The 21,567-nt window shown below is 37.8% G+C and overlaps 1 protein-coding gene across 3 annotated transcripts; it reads right to left on the bottom strand.

Moving 5' to 3' along the window:
* Positions 1 to 152: 152 nt before the first annotated feature.
* LOC147764400 (uncharacterized) lies at positions 153 to 20,678 on the bottom strand. 3 transcript variants are annotated; one of them, XM_086999856.1, is made up of 23 exons: positions 20,207 to 20,678; positions 16,840 to 17,046; positions 12,378 to 14,686; positions 10,347 to 10,521; positions 9,924 to 10,015; positions 9,680 to 9,755; positions 9,410 to 9,498; positions 8,405 to 8,503; positions 8,116 to 8,214; positions 7,179 to 7,298; positions 6,727 to 6,909; positions 6,291 to 6,399; positions 5,967 to 6,119; positions 5,673 to 5,780; positions 5,393 to 5,533; positions 4,776 to 4,964; positions 3,914 to 4,053; positions 3,687 to 3,768; positions 2,771 to 2,906; positions 2,432 to 2,631; positions 1,746 to 1,988; positions 1,161 to 1,258; positions 153 to 978 (listed from the first exon to the last, which is right to left on the bottom strand). In XM_086999856.1, the coding sequence occupies exons 1-23, from the start codon at positions 20,208 to 20,210 to the stop codon at positions 829 to 831; spliced, it is 5,202 nt and encodes a 1,733-aa protein (XP_086855982.1). In that variant the 5' UTR covers positions 20,211 to 20,678; the 3' UTR covers positions 153 to 828. The 3 variants fall into 3 exon arrangements, with proteins under 3 accessions (XP_086855982.1, XP_086855981.1, XP_086855980.1); XM_086999855.1 differs by having other exon boundaries at positions 1,742 to 1,988; positions 6,733 to 6,909; positions 20,207 to 20,677; XM_086999854.1 differs by having other exon boundaries at positions 1,742 to 1,988; positions 20,207 to 20,677.
* Positions 20,679 to 21,567: the final 889 nt, after the last annotated feature.

Here is a 21,567-nt window from a genome sequence, read left to right on the forward strand (position 1 = left end):
AAGGAAGACACACCTTGTTCCAGGGGACACTGAAAACTCACAGAAACTGTCTGCATGCTACTGCTGTTTCCAGTATCCGATACATTTGTATTGACACATTGTGGTAGAATGGGGCATCCATTAAACACAATGTGAACAAAATAAGACACAGATTAGTATGCCAGTGCTACATGCCTTGGCATGTATTTATTTAGATAATCAAAAGCACGCATATGTAGACTTGCTTCAGGTTTTCAGTCTCTGGAGTGTAAACCGACTAATAACCAGGTTAACATCATTACAAAGCTTGATAATGCAATTTTTAAAATAAACTTGATCATTGATAAATCCAATTTTATAAGAAAGGAAGAGATATGTTCTCATTTTTAACTTCAACAATAGGTCTATTTCTCACATAAAAAGAACCAAATTGAGAGAGCTTCTAGAGAAAATGCACTAAATTTCGATCGTGCCCATTTTAAACTTTTCGTGAAATATCTCAAAGAAAATCATATCAATGGCTTCGTCGAGCAATATGTCCTAAATACGTGGATACAGCACAACTCTTAGTTTATAACTAACTTTAATTTCATTTCAAAGTTAAAATTAAAATGTTTGAAAATACACCCTTTGTCCTTAGGTTCATTTTTTAACTATATATCCCTTCATTTTCTCCCTCAAATCATATCTTATCTTTTCTAGACAAATTTTACGCTTTAAATTTAATCAGATACTCCGGGTAAGCCTGTGCGTCGTGGTATGTCACAAAAATGGTCGGAGTCTGCTCATTGTCCACAGAAGAGTTATAGGTCACGTGCTTTTTTCTAGGATCTATAGGGGGTGGTTTCTTCATGTCTTTGTGCCCTTTGATGAATCTCCCCACCAGTACCTTTGCAACGAACATGAACTGCTCCCCTGCCGAATTTGGTCTGCAGTACTTGGGGTCAGCCGAATATGTGGCGTTCTTGGCGAAGTAAGCCCCCTTGCCGTAAATAGCACCTGGCAACGAAATAAACCCACCCGTTTGTTAGCTTGTAAGATAATGACTGACACTGACGGGCGCTGTGTCCACGCGATCTCGCAATGTGTTGGCGGGATAAAATGTATTAGTTATGTCCTTAAATAAAAATCTTTATATGCATCTACAATTCTCCAAATTAAGTATAATGATTGCTTTTTACCAACGTTATCTCCACTGAAGCTCCTGTTGAACCCGTCGTGGGAGATGGGCTCACACTTATCTTCTGACGTGCCATGGAATAGTGACATCTCATTATTGCTGCAGTAAAGAGTAATGAAAATAGTTACTAACGATTGAAAATGAAAAAAAGTACAAGCTGTGCAATTTTAATTTTGGTGCATGTCTTACAGAAAAAGTAAGGTGTTTGTATAGCTTCTTAACCTATTTTGGCCCATTAAAACTAGTTTAGTCTTGTTGTTTTCAACCTACTGTGATTTCACTGAATAAATATTAAAATCAAAATCAAGGTGTACTCAGTAGAGGTTAACCTGTGTAGTATTGTCATTCATGTTTTACATAATTTTGGAACTTTTCAATTCCTTATTTAATTAAATCCAACATTCGAGACTTCTCGGTCACACTAACGTTATGACACGGGGTATAGTGACAAGTCTAACGAGAACTGCTGTAACACTATAACCAAACTTTCACCACTGTATACTTTCAAAAGATTCATGTATAAATGGAAAAGATTAAAATCATTAAACATGTACTTTTTCACTGCTGTGTATAAATACATACCCACATTTATTATCTTTAGCAAGTTTGGCGCTCTGCTCTTTGTACTGTCTGTACAGGCGAGGGTTCTGTATTCTCTGGATCTGAATTATTTGTTTCCTTGAAACCCCTTCCGTATCAAATGCAGCATTGAATTTGGCAGCGACCTCATCAAACTCTGTCGTACCTTCTTTTACATCAACTTGATGTACATCAACAGGAACGTCGTTTTCGCGTGGTTGAGGTAACCAGTGGGATGGCAGGGACGGGTCTGAAACAGTCAATATCTGTTGTAAACATTTTAAAAATATTATAAGTGTGACAATTCAAAAATATCATTTTCCGGGGTTTCGTTTGAAATAAAGTTACTTTAACCGTAAAAACATTCATCTTTAATGTGGACTTGAACATCTGATGTACAGATGAAATGTTTCATTTGGGATAACTGAAGCATATAAAAAAGAATTGCAAAATAAATAAATAAATAAATAAATAAATAAATAAATAAATTTGGGGATGAAAGATTTGTTTAATTATTATTTTTTCGATTCCACAAACAAAACTGTCTTACTGCGATATTGCTAGCGCTTTGTGTCTACCATGGACATAATGAGAGAAGGCCTTCTCTTATTATGTCCATGTGTCTACTGACAATGAATTAGAGCGAGCCATCGGACCTGGGACCATGAGCCTGAAGATTACTACTTAACTGACCTCTTTCTTCTCTGGTAATCTGCGTTGTTCGGCCAGTCGTGAGGTCCGTCTCTATCAAAGTCTTTAAATTTAGAGAGAAACTGTTTCCTTCCACTTCGTAAGACACTTTATTTTCCTTTTTCTTGAAGTATTTATGTATTTTGTGGCTTGTCAATTCATCAAATGGATGCACAGTTCGATCGCCACCGTCTACCCAACACCTAAAACAGAGTCTCTTTTTGATTACTTCTATTATTAAATCTGCATTCAGATACCAACATTTTTTCGATCTATAATAATGATTCAAGTATCGGTAATAAAACTTTTTCGAGGGATTCGGAAGAAACTTGTTTTACTTACCAATGTGTTGTTTGGTAAACTCTTCCTGCCTCAGCCTCATCTGTCGCCTCTTGACAAATTTTATAAATGTCATGGATTGCAGATTTAACATCTTCCTTATGACCCGTAATAGTAATGCTACCAAGGCTTTTCGGAACTAAGAGAAAAAGATACAATTTATTTTCAAAACAATAAAAATTTTTAGAGATTTGGCTCTGATAATGTTTGTAACGTCATAATTTGCATAAAAAAAATCTACCTGAAATGCCAAAAATAAATGTTCTGCAATTTGACTAGTAAACTATTTATTACTTCTCTGGCATGCTTTTATTAACTAGAGCTCATTAATATCTAAGTTGCAGGAATATCGAAGAATTCGGGAGGTGAACTGAAGAATGAGAAATGCATGCTGCAGATGTGAGAGACGAGAGATGAGAGAGACGAAAGGGGCATCCTGGTCTGTCGTAATGAATTATCTTCCTGGCTGGCTGAAGATTTGTTTTATCCACCCAATTTTTTTTACACTTATCGAGAATGATAATTTTGCAGAAATCTTCAATTAGTTTTTTTTTTTTTTTTTTTTTTTTTTTTGCAAATAATAATCTGTTGGTGAGAAAAATAACATTAAAGGTATGCTATCAGAGATTTTTTCAGCCAAATAGAATTTTCTCTGAAAAAAGCAATTCCTCCTACGATCATGCGTGAACTTTAACTCGATGTCTTATACCATTTTAAATTAAATTACTTAGTTCCAAAATTTTCTGGTAAGGTTAAGATTTGGGAAGATAAGCAGGTTATGAAGCTAAAGAAAGTGTGACTTAGGGAGAGTTTCAACATGGACAGTATACCTATAACCTTTAATTTTCTCAATAGCTTTTTTTCGTCGCTAGGGGTTTTCACAACAAAGAAAAGAAGTAATATAAATAAAACTTAGTACCCGATATTAAGACTTGATTATTCTTTAAAATTTCAGATACGTCTTGTCTTCTCAATATCTGCTCATCGACATCAAGGGTTTCCTGAACAATAAAGTTAATAATCAAATATTAAAATTCACATGTACGATTCATAAAATGTATTATCAGATTAATATATTTCTTGTCTGTATAATCAAATTATTAGGAAATAGATAATTCAACTGAGATGTAGGTTATTTTAACTTGCCTTATGTTTGGTTTCTTTTTTAACATAGTCATCAATCTTCTTGTATGATTTGGCAACATTGTCCTTGTGACCATGTATTGAAACTGTCATTTCTTTGAAGGTCCTTATACCTGTAGGTTGCTTCTTGCTCAAATACTGACCTATGGTCACAGTTAACAGAAAAACAGTACTAATTAAGAAAATGTTAGTCATGCATATTGTTGTCTGTTCACTCATATTTCGACATTTTCCATTGTAACTTTTCATTGCAAAAAGGCCCTTATCTCACTAGAAATGAAAAAGCGGGTTTCTTTGAGATTTGAACAAAAAGAAGTATATCTACTACATCAACGTTTTATGCTATTTGTGTTTAGACTGTTGTATCTCGTAACAACCAGCTCGCTTTGTAAACGGTATAATATGCAATAATAGGTTATCAACTTTAGCTTAGTAGGCCACATAAAGGTACCAAAGTTGTAAATTGAGTAAAATAGTGTTGGCGTTAAGGACATGATTTTGGCATATTTCTTCAAGTTTGAATGCCAGCGCAAAAAATCTGATGTGAAGTCGTTTTCATCCAAAAATTTGAAAGAATAACGACTGAGTATTTTACAAAAGCTTCTTAAAAGCATCAATCATTTTTTTTTATGTTACAAGGAATGTTTTCGCCAGGGTTGTTTAATATAAGCCGACAGAATTTTCCAAGCGACTAAACCAGAGTTTGACATTTTTGTGCACAAACCATGTACCAAACATCGAACACTCAGGCTGTCTACCTTTAAATAATCAAATAAATTCAAAGCAAACATGTTCAAAACAATGTCTAAACTTTGTCTCTGAGTTTAAATGTGTATCTTAGCTATGTCAAATTTTAGCAATGTACCCTTGGGAAGTTCGGTGATGAAGATTTCCCCCCTGCATCTGAGCTCAGTATGGAATTGTTTTACTTGTTCCTGGTCGAATATGGTCAGATTTATAAGCCGCAGGTGTTGCGGCTTCAACACATCAATGGTACCAATGATACCCTTGATCATCTCTATAGCCGACTCTGCTACGGCCACGTTCGCATTTCCTGAAAGACACATTCACCCATTTAAACGCAAACGAAAGACCGACCCCTTAGTCTACCTACCTATTTCATTGGAATAAAAAGGTAGATTTTGCCCAATCTAACAGGAAAGAAAAAATACACCCTAAGGCAACAACATGGAGTGTTGATTTACCCAGTGCTGTAAAATAATTTAAACTGCATGTTTTCCATGTAGGGAAAATGTGACTGTGTGTGTGTGTGTGTGTGTGTGTGTGTGCGTGCGTGCGTGCGTGTGTGTGTGTTTGGGGGGTACACCCTATACCAATTTGAATACAAATGTATGTGGGCTTCTGTAACCCCATCCGATATTATCACTACAACCCGTACTTCTCAATAGTAGCCTGTTATCTATCTATATTGCACACACACACACACACACACACACGTTAACTATCTCTTTTTTCACTCACCTGTTCCAACAGCAGGGAAGGAAATAGACGACCACTGTGATGCGTCTGCCAAATAGAGGCACTTCTTCACTGAAATGCATATTTCTTCCTTGTTTTGGAGGACCAAATGGTATATATTCTTAAAAGGCAATTCTCCAGCACCTGAAATAAAATACTTTATAATGGCTTTTTTGTGCATTCAGTAACAGCCAACCTGATCAAGTGACAAAATCATGTTTGATTTGATTGATTAAGGGTTAATATAGAGGGACAACCATATCATGAATCCAAACATACATACCAGTTACAACTATCTCTCCTTTTTTGAAAGCATCAGCTTGCTGATTACATTCGTCCCTTACGCTCTGTCCACCTTGTTGGAGAATGTATTGACCCAATTTTCCAAAAGCTGAAATTGTAACGACCAATGTCGGATTAAATACATCATGATAGACAAGTGAAGGTATACTGTACTTCATGTGTTAGGCTAATATCAAATTTCACACTTGTGCAATTTATCTCCTTTTGTTCTTTTCGTATACACGCTTAAAATATCTCAGTATGAAATCAAGTCTGAGCTGAAAGAGAATCTTACTCGATCCCTCTCCTGCTGTACTAACTATGACATCGACACGGTCATTCGTAAGATCGCCTTGTTGCACCTGTATTTTAACGCCACTGTATTCTGCCTCCGTGAATGCTGTTTGAATGGACGTAATTGTTAGCCCGGGTGTAATGAGACTTGTAGCTAAAAGGCAAATGAAGTTTCACGTTCAATCTTCAAAACTACCATTCACATGGTAATTGAATTTAAATTAAGGATACCTCAGTATAAGAATTAGGCACACTCACTGCAAGCCGTTGCCATAATTCGCATATATATCAAACCAAGGTTAAATTGCCTCAAAATGTACTATACCTCTGAGTCGTCTGTGCACAGTTCGTGGTACATCACTCACTTGATTCAGCTTTTTCTTAAAGGCAGTTATGACTGTAGTATTTTTTGCATACAACACAAACCGAATGTCCTTAAAAGTAACAAAAGTTAGTATTAGCTAAGACCAAGGAGTTATAACAGTTATAACTCCTTGCTAAGACAAACTGCACGATTGCATAAAGATAACCAATGCAAAGACTTAAGGGAAGAAGCTACAATAAGCTTGAAAACAGGACCCTAAAACCTAATTACTCAAAGGAGAAAAGGCCTCTACAAACGAAACGAACCGAGAAAAATGAGTCAGAATTGTTTTCTTGTGTCTAATTGTAAGTTGCATTATGTGAAATAACTTGATTGGGTCTGTTAAGTTGGCTACATGTGTATGTTATTTAAACTTTAACCTAAGAGTGTTAAATACCCTTGCCTTAATATCGGTGTCTGGATTGCTTGCAACAAAACCCATGCTTTCATTAATCATTACATCAGCAACCACATCGCATGGAAAGTGCAGTTTTCCTGTGCCGATTGCTGGGAACGCCACGGATGCCATTTTGTGCTGGTGACATTCCGCTAAACACAGTGATATGAGTGCAGAAAGCCTCTACAAAACATTAGAAATAACAGATTACATTATGGAAGCAGAGTCTGTTCGTTGTTTCGAATAAAACACTAGGCCACTTTTCAATTAATGAATAGCACATTTGACAAAGGTCGCCGTTTCGTGTCATCAAATTACTGAAGATTAGTACTGTAAAATACATGTACAGTTTCTAGGAAAATGTCTGGGCCATTCTTCAGGGTTTTTTTCGGTGATTCAAGCACACAGATCTGTATGTTGTTTTTAAATCTGCAAATGTAAATTAAAGTTACCTTTTCCCGCCCCTCTTCCCACATGGGACAGGACACGTGGTACACTGTGCTGCAGGGAAGATTAAACCCATCAGTTTTCTTCATTTCACCAACCGGTACGGTCCCTGCTTTGGTGCATTCCTTTTAAACCAAAATTATATTAATCATTCGGATTGCTTTAACACGCTGGTTGTGGATTTTTAATTCAAACTATGGACTCATGTACAAAATGGTTGAGTGCAAAGAATAAACACTTGAGCGTATTACGTAGTGGATTTTTTAATTAATCCAGTAGAGTGATATCACATTGTAAGAAAAAAACATCTACTATTGGACCCAAGTTATTAATAACGCCGCAACGCGATGTTGAGATCGTATTACCAATCTTCAACAAGGAAATGAATGCCAGTGACCAGAAGGAATGGTCACGTGACTGGTTAAATGACTAATGGAATTTACTGAAGGGTCCGGTCAAAGATATATTAAAGGTTAGGTGGTACCGATCGCAACGTCAGATCGTAGCTTAATCAACTATGTAGTCCAGTATTAAATTTGTTTTTCTCTTACTTAAACATAGTATTTTTTCAATAATACTAGAGGGTCTTTCCTTTCCTCTCCCCGAATTCTACCTTTGCAGAGTTTTGGCACATAAAATACACTAACGCATTCTTCTGGCGTCTTCATTGCATGTGCACAAGTGTCTCGATTCCATGGCCCAGTATCTCGAAATAGAATCGGTTATGGAATCGAGACACTAACGCACGTGCGCAACATAGCGAACCTTTCGAGATACGGAGCCCTGGTCAGGTCGCCGTTGGACGCTCAAAAAACGCACGGTGATCGCGCGTTCAAAACAAGCGGCAAGCTTTGTAGTGGGTCGCCACTTTGTAGTGGGACCCTCGGACTAGTTAGTCCCCTTTTCTGAATGGAATCATTGACCAAATTGTTATGTGCTAACCTGTTGAAGTTGTGGCCCAGCTGCTTTGCTAAGGGCAGCAGATACATTTCCTGCGCTGAGGTCCATGTTGGAGTCGATGCTGTTTACTATCACATCGACCTTTTTGAGAATAAATTGAAAAAAATCACCTTAAATGGTTAAGATAATGATTTAACAGACTGTAGAGTATCTTTTAACCGACTCTGAGCCTCACATGCATGTTATTATAAAGCTATTTATAAATGCGCCTTTGGCAATGGCAGGCTTCGTACTATTTTCAAGAAAGGTCGGCCGTATTATCCTGCCTTACGCTTTGTTCCTCAATGTATCCCTTCACCAAGGTAATGGTTACACCTTCAGGGGTAATAAAGCTGCCTGCGACAACACCTTTGGAGCCAAACACTGAAACCTCATAAATATAAAATAACATACGTCATTTATTTTGGATCTGTCCACTTGATATTTAAGCACGTATTTAAGCACTGTGGTACTGGAAAACTGTCTATTACGACAAGTTAAAATCCAAAAGCAATGAAATTAAGATTAGTATATAATCAACGCAAATTATAATAAAATATAGGCTTTGCAAAAGGAAAAGCAAAAAAAAAAAAAAAAAAAAAATGCTCAACAATAATCTTTAACAATTTGATTTGCGTAGACAAGAAAATATGTCTGGCTTGTTTAAAAAAAATCGCCTTTATGTTTAGACATGATACACTACTGTACATAAAACTTTCCACTACACAGAGGGCGCACGAGAAACATATACTGACAGTCACCGAAAACGCATCAGAAAACTTTCTTGTACTTTTACCGAGAATCGAATCCAACCATATAAACGAGTGCAAATGCACTTGTTTGGTCATAAGAGAGTGGGCTGACCACTCGGAGGTTTAAAATTTCAGCTTCAGTTATTTTGTGATCACCTGATTTTGTGATCAGCTGTTACAAAATCATGTGTTTTTCCTGATTGGTGTGAATTAATCAGGTTCAATATATGGTGATTAATTAAGCCTATTTAAGACCAAATCCTGTATGACACATGACAAAAAAGTTCTGTGATGCCACGTCTGACACTGGAAGAGCGACTAGGGGCCCTGGGGATGCTGGAGGCTGGGCGGAACCAAAGAGTTATTTTCTTAATATGCCAAAGGAACTTAAAATATGATTTGATAAATAAATGATGCGTTTTCATTGGCTGTCAGTATACTTTCAGTTAGGAAAAGGTAGGCCGTGTCCTATACATAGAGATTGTTAATTCAAGAGATGCAACATGACTCGGCACATTAAATGGGATTTTCGTTTGAACCATTACCTCTCTGATGTGAACGTCCACTTTGTTCATTGTCTTCAGACCTTTCAATATATCGCCGCCTTTACCACACTGAAGATCGTTAGCCATTCCTGGGTAATGTACAAACGAACAATCATAGAAAAGAAAGCCAATGCTTAAGCGACTTTATATCGTAAAATTATGTCCATGTTAGAGCAGAAAATTAAGTTAGGAATAAAAATTGATCTTTGAAATGTTGCGGACATTGCAATCGTGTGTATTGACCCTGTTAGCAAAATCTTTCTCACTCACCGGGTTGCAAAATTGTTTTTTCCTTTGTTATTAAATTCTCCACAATGCCTGTCACTTGGGGAGTAGCATTATTAATCTGGATTAAAGAAAATGTTATTTTTCAACTTAGCATTCAAATACTATATGTTTTTTTAAAAAGTATGTGTCATAGGCCTTCTGGCTAATTGGGGTTGTTTGTTTCCATATTCAGAAACATTGCAGCAGAGAGTGGAAACAATTTGTGACACTTGTACCACAGTGTTACCTTTTGGTCGGGGCCATGGATTGTAATCACGCCTTCTGTGGTTATCGTGATCTGTACTCCCATTGATTTTTCTACCTTCTCAATGACAGCTCCTGCAAAGAGTTACCTTTTTATCATATAATAAAATCGAAGAGTTGTTGCAACGTTACAAACCGAGTTCTGGATGTTGATATGTTGAACAGGTTTTATATATTATCTAAGGGTACAGATAAGAGATACCGTGCAAATATTACCTTAATGTATAGTTGTGTGTGCGTGTGTGTGTGCGTGTTTGTGTGTGTGCATTTGTGAATATATAACCTCTAGAGATATATTGTTTTGTGTGTATTTGTGTGTGTGTGTGTGTGTGTGTGTGTGTATGTATGAGAGAGAGAGAGAGAGAGAGAGAGAGAGAGAGAGAGAGAGAGAAAAGAGTAAAATTACCTTCATAATCAATTACGAACTGTGCTATAGGAGGTGAAATTGAAATAGTTTTACTTGAGACGGGTTTTTGGTGAAGATACTCAGTTATCCTCTTTGTGGCCACTTTAACATCTTCCTCAAAACCATACACTTTAATGTTTTTGGTATTTCGATAGTCCTCAATTTCCGTAACGACCTGAAAACAGTTTGTTTAAAAATAAGTTAGATTTTGCCGCTAGACATGAACAACCATGCTATTCTGAAACAAACTCATAAGGCCAAACCAGTTGACGTTTTTACATGTGTCGATGTCGGTGGGCTCATCGAAGTTCAAAATGGCCGTCCAGGTAACTCGAAAGCATTGCTAAAGCCCCCGTCACACTTATTCGGAATCAACAGGGATCAAGCAGAACCAGAACGGAATGAAGAATATTCAAATTTCGCACTACATTCCGGAAGACATTTCAAATTGACCTAAATTTTTGTAAGAATGGAATACTCAGAATGCGCTTGAATGCGCTTGAATATGCCTGGAATGGTTCGTGCACATTTCGGCTGTATTAGCTCTCAAATGCAGCTCGAACGTAGTTGGAAAACTAAGAATATCGATAATGCTGTCAGAATGCAGTCAGAATATTTAGAATACACTTGGAATGCCGTACGAGTGTAGTTCGATTGCTGGCTGAAATAGGATTTCGGCAGCCATTGAGATGCATGAGAGTTGCATTCCGGCTCATTCTAGCTGTCTTGCCATTTCGGTTCTCTTTGGAACGCGATCAGAATGTCTAGAATGCTGTCAGAATGCCCTAAGAATATTTAGAATGCACTCATAGGGCAGTTAGAATACACTTAGAATGCCATTCGATATTTCTCCACTTGGAATGTACTTGGAAAGTTTTGAGCCTGAGCAAAAGCATGGGTAAAAATATTTGGAATGCACTCAGAAATTTTAGAACGCTCTTCGAATATCCAGGAACGTACAAAGAATTGTTTTTCCGACGGCATTCTTGCTCATTCCGCCTCTAGTGTGACGGGGGCTTATAGCGACCGAGCTCAAGCATAGCGATTCGTCGCTATTTGCGAGGGCTATTGCACCACCTTTTTTAACTCGAAGCCTTGGCAAGCGCAACGCATATAAAATTCGGTTGTTGCACAAAGTGAAGACGTCATAACAATACGCATAATGTAATTTTATTTCAGTATGATGCTAATCAAGAGATCAAGAATCAAGAGGGCAACGGTCCGCTTCGAATCCGAGGCCTGTTGTTCCTGACCCACCCTTCAAATAATCCTGGATCCACCCCTGATCAGGAGCGGTTCCAGGAAAATTTGAAGGGGGGGGGGGGTCTGTTTATTTTAAAAGAAATGACAGGCCTCAGATACGAAGCCAGCCCTTGCCCCCTTGAGGTGGGGCCTGCTGAAAGGCGCCGAAATTTTTTGGTGTTTTGGAGTGTAAACGGTGCCATTTAGTACGGTTTTTTTTTCAGAACCCCCCCCCCCTCCCAAATCCACGACCGATAATAACACGTGCGCTTCGTTTATGGAATTGTTTTCGTTTGAGGCCATAATTATTCTTCCTTACACTCAAATATTGCGTTGCGTTTGCATAGTGTAGTCGCAATTAGCGATGCTTTCGCGTTAGAGCCCTGAATTATGTTGTCAGAGAAACAAAAGCAGTGATATTGAAACACATTGACGTTAAACGTGGTAAAATTTTTCAACAGACTTGTGACCTAGATGCACGGAAGCGTGTAAGGGCCACAACACAAATACAACATACTTCTCCCAAGAAACATCACGACATTACAACACATACAGATATCACAACATAAAACTCACAACAAGAACAGGGGGCGCTTTAAACACAGAGGCTAGAAAGCCTACGTGTGTGCACCGAGGGGCCAATTAAACTTGTATCATGATTTCTGTGTTGTGAGATTTGTGCTTGTTGTTGCGTAGTGATTTTTTGTGTTGTGTTTGTTACACGCTTCCATATTGGATACCTTAATTTTGGCAATAGAATTTTGCCCAAAATAACAAAAATTGACTTACACAATGCTTTTCAGCGAGGCTAGCCTGCAGACGTCCCCAGGCAGGCGCAGGGTGCAAATACGATACCCTGGATTTCTGTACAGCAATCAACTGCACTGTAAGACTGGTCTGGATACAGCTGGCTGCAGATTCTACCACTCTATTGTCAAACGAATAAAAATGAATTACAGACTCAGTTGTCTTTCCCACTGTTTCATGGACGGCATCCAACCTGGCTTGTTTCAGCAACTCTATAATCTTTTCGTCGGCTTTATTTGAAGTCAAAACTTCGGTGTGCTGCTTCCCTGAAACATGAATACTGGTTTCTTTGATGGTGGTTATGGCTTCAAAGAACCTTAAGATGGCTTTCTCCATGGTATCAGCCTTTCCTGTAAACACAGCATCCCCTTGATCAGGGTAGATATGGGCGGTGACGGATAAGGGTAAATCCGCAATCCCTTTTGTTAGGAGTAAACGTAATCGTGCCTTGTTTTGATTGGTCACTTTTCGGGAAACTGGTATTTCTTTCTCAGTTTCAAGATACCTTTTTTCCTCTTCCTCTAACAGATCAGCAATTTCTCTTAACATACTTTTGCACTCATTCTCAAGGCCAGTTACACGGACTGTGTGGGCCATAGTATCGGGTAAAACCTGGATAGCTTCATCAAGATAAGCTCTTTGAAACCGAGTCGCAGTTTTGATCTTGTCGCGAGCGTATTCAGGAAATTCCACTAACTTTGTATGGAAACGATCTAGGTATCTCAGAACAACGCCCTTGCAATTTTCTTTCCATTTGACTCTTTCAACTTCGTTTGACCTTGCTTTCACGTAGATACAACTGCTGCCAGTGTCCAACCAAGGGTCTGGCAGATATCCGTTCATCGATGAAACCTCCGCCCTCAAAGAGCGAACGTGTGTGGATCGTAATTCTATAAATGTTAAAATATGCGGGTTGGCGGAAACTTCGAGCGTCCAGTCCTCACCATCTTCTTCAAAATTGCCGACCCAATTGTTATTCTTTGTGCCACAATCTGAACTGGTAATGCCTTGACTGCTGTTTGCTGTGGTAGGCTGTTCATCTGTCCCCAATATTGGAGGATTGTGTTGCACTTTCAGCTCTTGCAGACCGAATATTTGTTTCAAAACCTTTCTGCATTCTGTTTCAACACCAGTTACTCGAACTGTCTTCGTTTCTAGGTTGGGTAACAAAACAACGTCGTTTTCCACATCATTATCAAGGTGCTCGCACAAATTTGCAATTGCAGAGCAAGCAATATCGGGAAAAGACACTTCTGTGGAGAAGAACCGATCGAGATATTCGCGAACAACCGATGTGCATCTTTCTTTAAAGTACGTTTTCTGGCCTAACTTTAACTTTTGATGTACGTTGATATGGTTGCTGTCAGAGTCCAACCACGATTCTAAAAGAGACCCGTTTACTGCCGACAGCTTGTCTCTTAAACAGAGGTGGTGTTTTGGTCGTTCTTGAAGAAATGATAGAATATGTGGCTCACAAGAAATCTTAAGTGTCCAGTCATCGAGATCTTCATCTTCATCAGAGAAACTTTTAACCAGCATAACTTTTGAATATGCACTGTTATGATCGATAGGAACTTTTTCGGTTGGCTTATACATGAGGGTGCCCTCAACATTTGATTCTACCAGTAATTGGCGATTTTCTAAACTGGTGTCGCTCTCGGTGGTCCCTTGGCTTGGATTTTCTCTAATTTTATCTTTTTGCTTTTCCCTTTCTTCTTGAAAAAGATAATCTAAATCATATAACATCTTCCCACATTCTCCTGCAATACCAGTTACTCGGACTGTCCTAGCAACTGAGTCGAGTAAAACGTCCACCTCCTCTTCTGGATAAATGGTGTGGAACTCGCATTCCTCTACAATTTTATCCCAAGCGTATTCTGGAAAGCTGACAGATTTGGTGAGAAAAGTATCCAGATAATCTGTAACCACTTCAAAACAGTTTTCTGTCCATTGCATTTTCTGATTTTCGTGTTTGGAAATTCTTCCATGTGCTTCTATGCATATCGCATGTCTGGTCGTGTCTACCCAGGTACTTGATAGAAAGGCTTGCACCTTTGCAAGCTTTGTTGTTAAAATCCTCTTCTGGATAGGTCTTGCTTTTAAAAAGGAGATAATGTGAGGGTCACAGGGAACCTCTACTGTCCATCTTTCATCGGTGACTTTTTCAGTAGTGTCTTTCTGGGTGACAACTTCTCCAGAGCTGACTTCACGAGGGACGTAGGCTACTGGCACCACCTTAACAGGTGAATCGAGGATAGAATGGGTGCGTACACTCAGAACTTTATCCCTTTCTGTAAAAAGATCTTAACTCAAATAACAGGTTGACATAGTAAAACAATCATTGTACGGGATGACCAAATAAAACAGAACCCATAAAAAATTGTTAGGTTTATTTTAGAGATTCAGTTGACATTTGGGCTGACATTGCACTGTCAAGCTAGACTGTAGGGACAGAATCGTCGATAATAGAGACAATCAGCCACCTCAACCATCTTGGCCAGTCAAAATGAATATTTTTTATTATGAAGATGGGATAGATGATATACAGGTATACTTTTCTCCTACTGATAAATGTTCATGCGTGAAGCCAGGAAGAAATTACAATCATAAACCGAAGCCAGCAAAGACGTTGCCTAGGAAATCTTCAATGCCAGAATCTCTGAAAAATACGTCCCTGTATTTGAGAAGAACATTCCCAACAGAATAATGTAATTTTGAATTATAGTACATTCAAGGAATTGATGAGGCAGTACCTGTCTCTGAATACTTAAATGCAAACGCAAAAGTGTCGGATGATAAATGAAGGTTAAGGAGTTCAATTTTAACTTGACAAATAATGTTATGATATAACCCACATCATAAGCACAGTCCTTATGATATGTAACCCCAACATGACAAAGAAAACATTAAAGTATGTTACTAGTCTTATATCGTAAACATTCATTGACATGTTTAGATTGAACTCCTTCATTGTCATATACATGAACCATCCATCCTTTACTCTGCGGCAAAGCTTCATTAGTTCCCTAAATGTATTATTATACAAGAATATTTTGTTGGAAATGTTCTACTCAAAGAGAGGAAAGACAAGGGATATGTCCCTGGCAACATCTTTGCTGGTCTCATATTATTAAAGTGACTGCTTCCCCGCTTCATGCATGTGAAACAAAAATACATGTCATCCATCCTCTTTTAATAATTAAAGGTTTCACCTTTTGGTTGCTTGACGTTAGGATAATTCTGATTCTTCCTTAGAAGTCACAACGAGCAGAGCATGAAAGATCTTATCACTTCTCGTTTTGACTGGCAGATTCTGGCTCTTCCGCAAAGCTTGACAGTAAACTTACTACACACAAGGCAACTATTTTCCATTTAAAATGTAACAATGGCAGTGTTAACATTAGAAAAGTAGCACCAAGTCCAGGGTAAATGTCAAAATCGAACTAAAAACCCTTCTTCGTGCGTGTAAGGTTCAGAAGTGCTGAACGAGCATGGTTTCCATTATGGGCATAGATGCTTTCTTTTATTATTATCATAGAAATTGACCGTTTGGATAAGGTTAACTGGCATAGCGAGAGACTATGTTCTACTTCAATTAAATATTATTGCAAGTTCTTTATCAAATTTAGCTACTTACGTCGGGGAGGGGGGGGCGGTTTGAGGCCGTCTTCTGGGTCTTCCGGAAGACGGTCAGATTATTAAGTGTACATCGACGGGTATCTAATTTTTTTCTGTCGGAAGACGGTCAAAAACGGAGGATGGATCACCAAAGATAATATGGAAGACTGTCAGAAAATATCTCTGGATCCGCCCCTGTTAACGTGACTAAACGTGAGTTTGCAATGTATTTAAGACCTTTGTCATTATAGGGATACCATATTGCACACACTGGACAATAGATGTGTCACCCCTACTGAACCAATACTTTGAGGGAGATAAATGACTGTGGAATGATATGCTCCTGGTATCATTTTATTAACATCAAATTTCACAAAAGAAACGGTTCTGACTGAATAATTCAACTGTATCGATATTCTGACATTGCTTATATTTCGCCTCTTCAGGTTAATAACTTTGATTACTCTGATTCAGGGGGTGACACTTCTATTGTCCAGTGTGTGTAGATGATGCTTCAGATGTGCTTTTGTAAGTTATTTATGGAAATGAATACTAAGACTTTATCCTGAATACAAGTAGACCAAAATTATTTTGCGAAACCATAGTAATTCATTTTAAACTGCAAAGGGTAATCACTTAGGGCTAACTAAGGTCCTGGTAAAATAGGTAAAAAATGATCAACAGTACTGATACCCAGTAAAGATTTTGTAGGATATTTTTGTAAAATACACGTTTTTTATCTTTTTCATTAGGTGGTGTAGAGATAACTGCAGGTTATATTAAGATTACTATCTGTCACAAGGACAAGCATAACATAATTTTCTACCTGTTCCATTAGCAAAAGTGACGTAAACAACCACATCGTCGGGCCCGAAGGTCACATTTGTTACATCTGGAGAACCAAGAGTGTCACTGCGGAAATAGCGGTGAATTGCCTCTTTTGTAGTACCTGCCGGGAAACCTGTCACCTTTATAGCCTTCTCAGCTGAATAACTCGGCGGCGGAAAGTCGTTTTCAGATCGCATTTCTGAAACTACGGAATGGAAAGTATTGTTGTACATGTATATTCCCATACGTTCTGAGCAAAAAAATAAATTAATTAAGGAAATAAAATAAATAAAGAAGGGAAAATTCAGTTTAATTTCTGTTGAAATTACTCATTTTCTACAAAGTCGAGATATTCTTTGTCATACTGGGATTAGGGTGACTTTCTTTTATATATCTCCAAATATAGAAAAGAAAAAAAATCAGTTAAGTAAAATACACTCTATTGAAATTTCAACTTGCCTAGGAAGGTCACATTTGTTACATCTGAATGGAGCTAAATGCGTTGAAAAAATCAGACAAAGCAGGCACTTGGATGTTTTTACAGTGTATGTTATAATTGTGTACCTGTGTTTTGTACCAAACATAAAAACATTTCAGGTCATTTTAATGTCTTTTCATGCAAGAATGTTGTCTAACAACTTGGGTTGATACAATGTTGTTATCTGACGTTGAGGCAACTTTCAAATCCAATGTTTATCCAACGTATTATTATTCAACGTTAAAACAACATAATTTGCCCGCTGGAATGCTAATCAAGAGGTTGTTTTTATCGGAAAATCAATCCTGATATTTGAAGTGTTTGACACCAATAAAATGTCAAAAATAATTCAATAAGCTAACCGTACGTGTTTGGACTGACACAATTACTGATACATTGGTAGGTGGTGTTCAGTCTCACAATAACAGACACTGAGGAAGGACACGGTGTGACCGAATGCTTTGTATCTGCTTTTTCATTTTGAGTAGAAAATGAAACTTATAAACTTATGATTATTATCAATAGAATACAGATGAACTAAATTTGTTCTTAAGAAAATATAAAATGATGTATGAAATCATTAATTTTGAATTTTTTATGCATTTTAAAACATGTGTTTAGCTTTCGTCACGTGAAAATTTACCGCAAGGTTTTCTATCAGAGGTACCGATCGAGTGACTCAATCTTTTACAAGCTTTCATGCTTTGTTATATGCTATTATGACTAGCATCCCAAACTTGCCGTCATGCTACATGAAAGACACTATGACGAATTATGCATTCACAAAGGCCATTGCGACGGGATTTACTCATCGCAAATAATAGCCTCGAAACTAAAGGTGATACCGCTATTAGCGCTCGGTCGCAAATTTCGACGCTTTCGAGTTATGGAATAGCGGCGAATCGCCATGCTTGCACTCAGTCGCAATTCGCGATGCTTTCGAGTTATGGAGCCCTGGCATGTGCCATATATCTGCACTTCCACGAAACTGGGTAACAGCAATGGGTGATCATCTTTGAAAGTCTGTCCTGATACTTTTTGTATGTGTTTAATGTTACATTTTCCAAAATTTAAGAATATAAAACAAAATACAATGCACATTCTAAGCGGAAAGCGTGCTCACAAGATCGGCGGTGAAATCAGAGGACTAATATTAAGAATCAGGCAATTATCAAACTAGATGATGTGTGACATCATAGAATAATAATATTGAATCGAAACTAGTTAATGATGTACCATCTTCCATGCTTTAATGGGACATTAATATTTCAGGTTGAGGAACAAACAGCAAGGACACTGAGCGTAGCACGTTACAACAAGGAAAGAGCGCAATCTTGCATAATGAGAGACAATGGCAGATCATTGCTTCCAGATTTGGAGATATAATGGCAGCTACAGAGAAGAACAAACTGTATGGGTCACTGCTGTGTCCAAAACCATTGCAGACACATGACAGTTGGTCCCAGACCTGATTTCCCCTTTTTGTAATGTGTATCTGGTGCTCTGCGCCTAAAGAAAACACACAAATACTAAACTCAGTTACAAGGCCAGATGTTCATCACAAATCCTCATTCTGCTATTTTGTTGTGTGTACACGCAAAGATCTGTTTGTGGAGTTGATCCATTCTGACACTGGATATTTTTTGACATGCATTTTGCCCAGGCGCACCATATTTTATGAAAAAAACTATAGGAAGTATGTGGCAGCTAGTTTGTAGAAAGTATGAGATAGCTTAGCTGCAATCACAATTTTGAAGTGTCATTTTGAAAAACATGTTTTAGCTAAAATGAAATAATTTGGTGGTGCAATCTTTAAAGCGTTTTTAGTGCAATGAAATAATTTGATGACGCTATATTATTTACAATACAGAACAAATATGGTTAAGCTGTTTTTTTTTCAAATTTTTTTACCGTAATAAAGTAATTTGGTGGTGTTATATTCTTTACAAAAAGTACTTATGTGGTTATGCTGTTTTTAATAATATTTAACTGTAATAAAAAAAATTCTATGATGCTATTTTGTTAAGTATTTTTGGTGGGATGAAATGTTTTGGTAGTTTTCTTTCCAGGAAATAATTTGGTTTTGCTGCTTTTTTAATGAATTTTCAAAGTGATGAAGTATTTTGGTGGTTCTATTCAAGTAAAATAATTCAGAAGTGCTATTTTGTAAAAAGAACAAAAAACTGTTCATTTGTAAAATGTTTGCTTACTTTAAATTTTATTTCTTAAACTGTTGGACATAAGAAAACGCACTTTGAGAATCATACGTCCTAGGGGCACTTTCTCGCTATGGAGCTCTCTTTTCAAAATTTTATAAGTTTTACCAAGGTCAATAAACATTTCTACGTGTATTCTTTTTGAGGCAACTCGTCTATCTCTAATTACTGTGCCTGGGTCAAGTTGTGACTGGCCCTTTAACATGGAAGGTGTGTTGACATGGACAACCCTCAACTTCAAACGAAGCCCTGAATCCCCAGAAAAATTATGTCCACCTTGCCGACTTTGACATTCAGGTACACAACGATACTGAGGCATGTTTATTAATGAGCAGTGCCACAGTCACAGGTGTGTTATTTCCAAAATGGCTGAGGAAGAACTGAATTCACACTAGCGACACCTTGCGCCAAGCGGGCTGTTATACCCCATTTTGATGCCCATGTCCCATCGTTGTTACACAGTATCGTGGACGTGCAGATATGTAAATGCATAGCCACTTTCTCGTTAAAAATGTGTGTGTGTGTGTGTGTGTGTGCGTGTGCGTGTGTGTGTGTGTGCGTGTGTGTAAGAGAGAGCGAGAGAGAGAGGAAAAGAGAGAGAACACATAAATCAATCAAAATTTTATTTGATTATATTTGAACGAGCACAATTTAAACGCTACTGTACTTACCCATGCACTTAGCTAGTTGGTGCTCTATATATGGTAAAATCAATATATTGCAGTTGATAGTAGCCTATGTGACGGTTGAGAACCAGCACTGCACTTTCATTTTTAAACAAGTACTCCACTAGGTTTGTTTACTGAGTCCGCACTGTTATTGACACGATCGTAAACAATGATGGTAGCTATTAGCTCAACTTGTGCCCTTCCATTGTACTTGCCAATATGGTGCGTAACAATAAACAGTGGTAACCAGGCAATGATCTGTTGATAAAAAAACATGGCTTACACAAGAAAAGAATAAGCCTGACTAGGGTCATCCCAGCAGGCATAGTGACGTTGGATCAACGTTGAAAACAGGTTGATAAGTTGAATTGCCGTTGATCTACCTAAATTTAACGTAAAATCAACGTTGATCCAGCCACGTCAAAACACCGTCATAATGTGACGTTGACTTAACGTTGTATTTTGGTCATTGACCCAACGTTGTTGTTTGGTCGTCGTGATGCAAGACATGGATTGTAATTTAAGGTAGTAATTAACAGTAATTAAATTGTCAAAATTTGGGTGTTTTTCTGAATTTGTCAGTATTAGATAGATGAAATATCAACTACATATCATATCTTAAAATAATGGAAGTTTACACATAAACCCGTAATTTTAGCCTAATTGCTGATTTACCCCTGTGGTAGCGTGTCTGAGTTTTAAAGTAGGTCACACTTGTCCATATATGTGTTTGATTGGCAGCTCCACTGTGCAGCTGTATATTTCCCTGCTAAGCTGTATATTATTGCTGCTAAGCCTTTCACATTCTGTGAGTAACGTCCCGCTTTCACTTGCCAAACAATACTTTCCATTTTGAATTTATCAGTGAACTTAATTCTGACGATCTATTAAAGCTTTAAAAAGCAGACATATAGATAAGACGTATATGGGCAAAGGCACTCCCCCTAGGTGTCACGTGGTGAAGAAGGCTGACGTCACGTCTAACATGGTGGCTGCTGTCAATGCATGGAGGGGGCCTCTGGTTGAAAATGTTCAATAATAATGTTGAAAATGGATGAAAGACATAGTGACAGTTACATAGGCAGTGAGTAGAGGGCTGAACCAGTATAAATAACTAAATTTCTCAGCTTGCCAATGCAGCTCACTGATTATATAACGTTGGAATCTCCGGGGAGCACTAAAAGGCTGATTTCTCCGCTTCAGTTTATGGCTTCAAGAGAACGATTTAGACCAGTGTCAAAATTAATTAGAACTCTCAACCGATGAAAGCTGGCATTCATTCATTAGATCTAAGGTTTGTCTGAAATCATGTGTCTGGGATTTCATAACATCAGCTCTGTTTTCAACTTACACGTGCTTTAGCT

Source organism: Lingula anatina, chromosome 1, assembly GCF_051362555.1.
Source record: "Lingula anatina isolate TDL-2025a chromosome 1, LinAna3.0, whole genome shotgun sequence".
NCBI classification, from domain to species: domain Eukaryota; kingdom Metazoa; phylum Brachiopoda; class Lingulata; order Lingulida; family Lingulidae; genus Lingula; species Lingula anatina.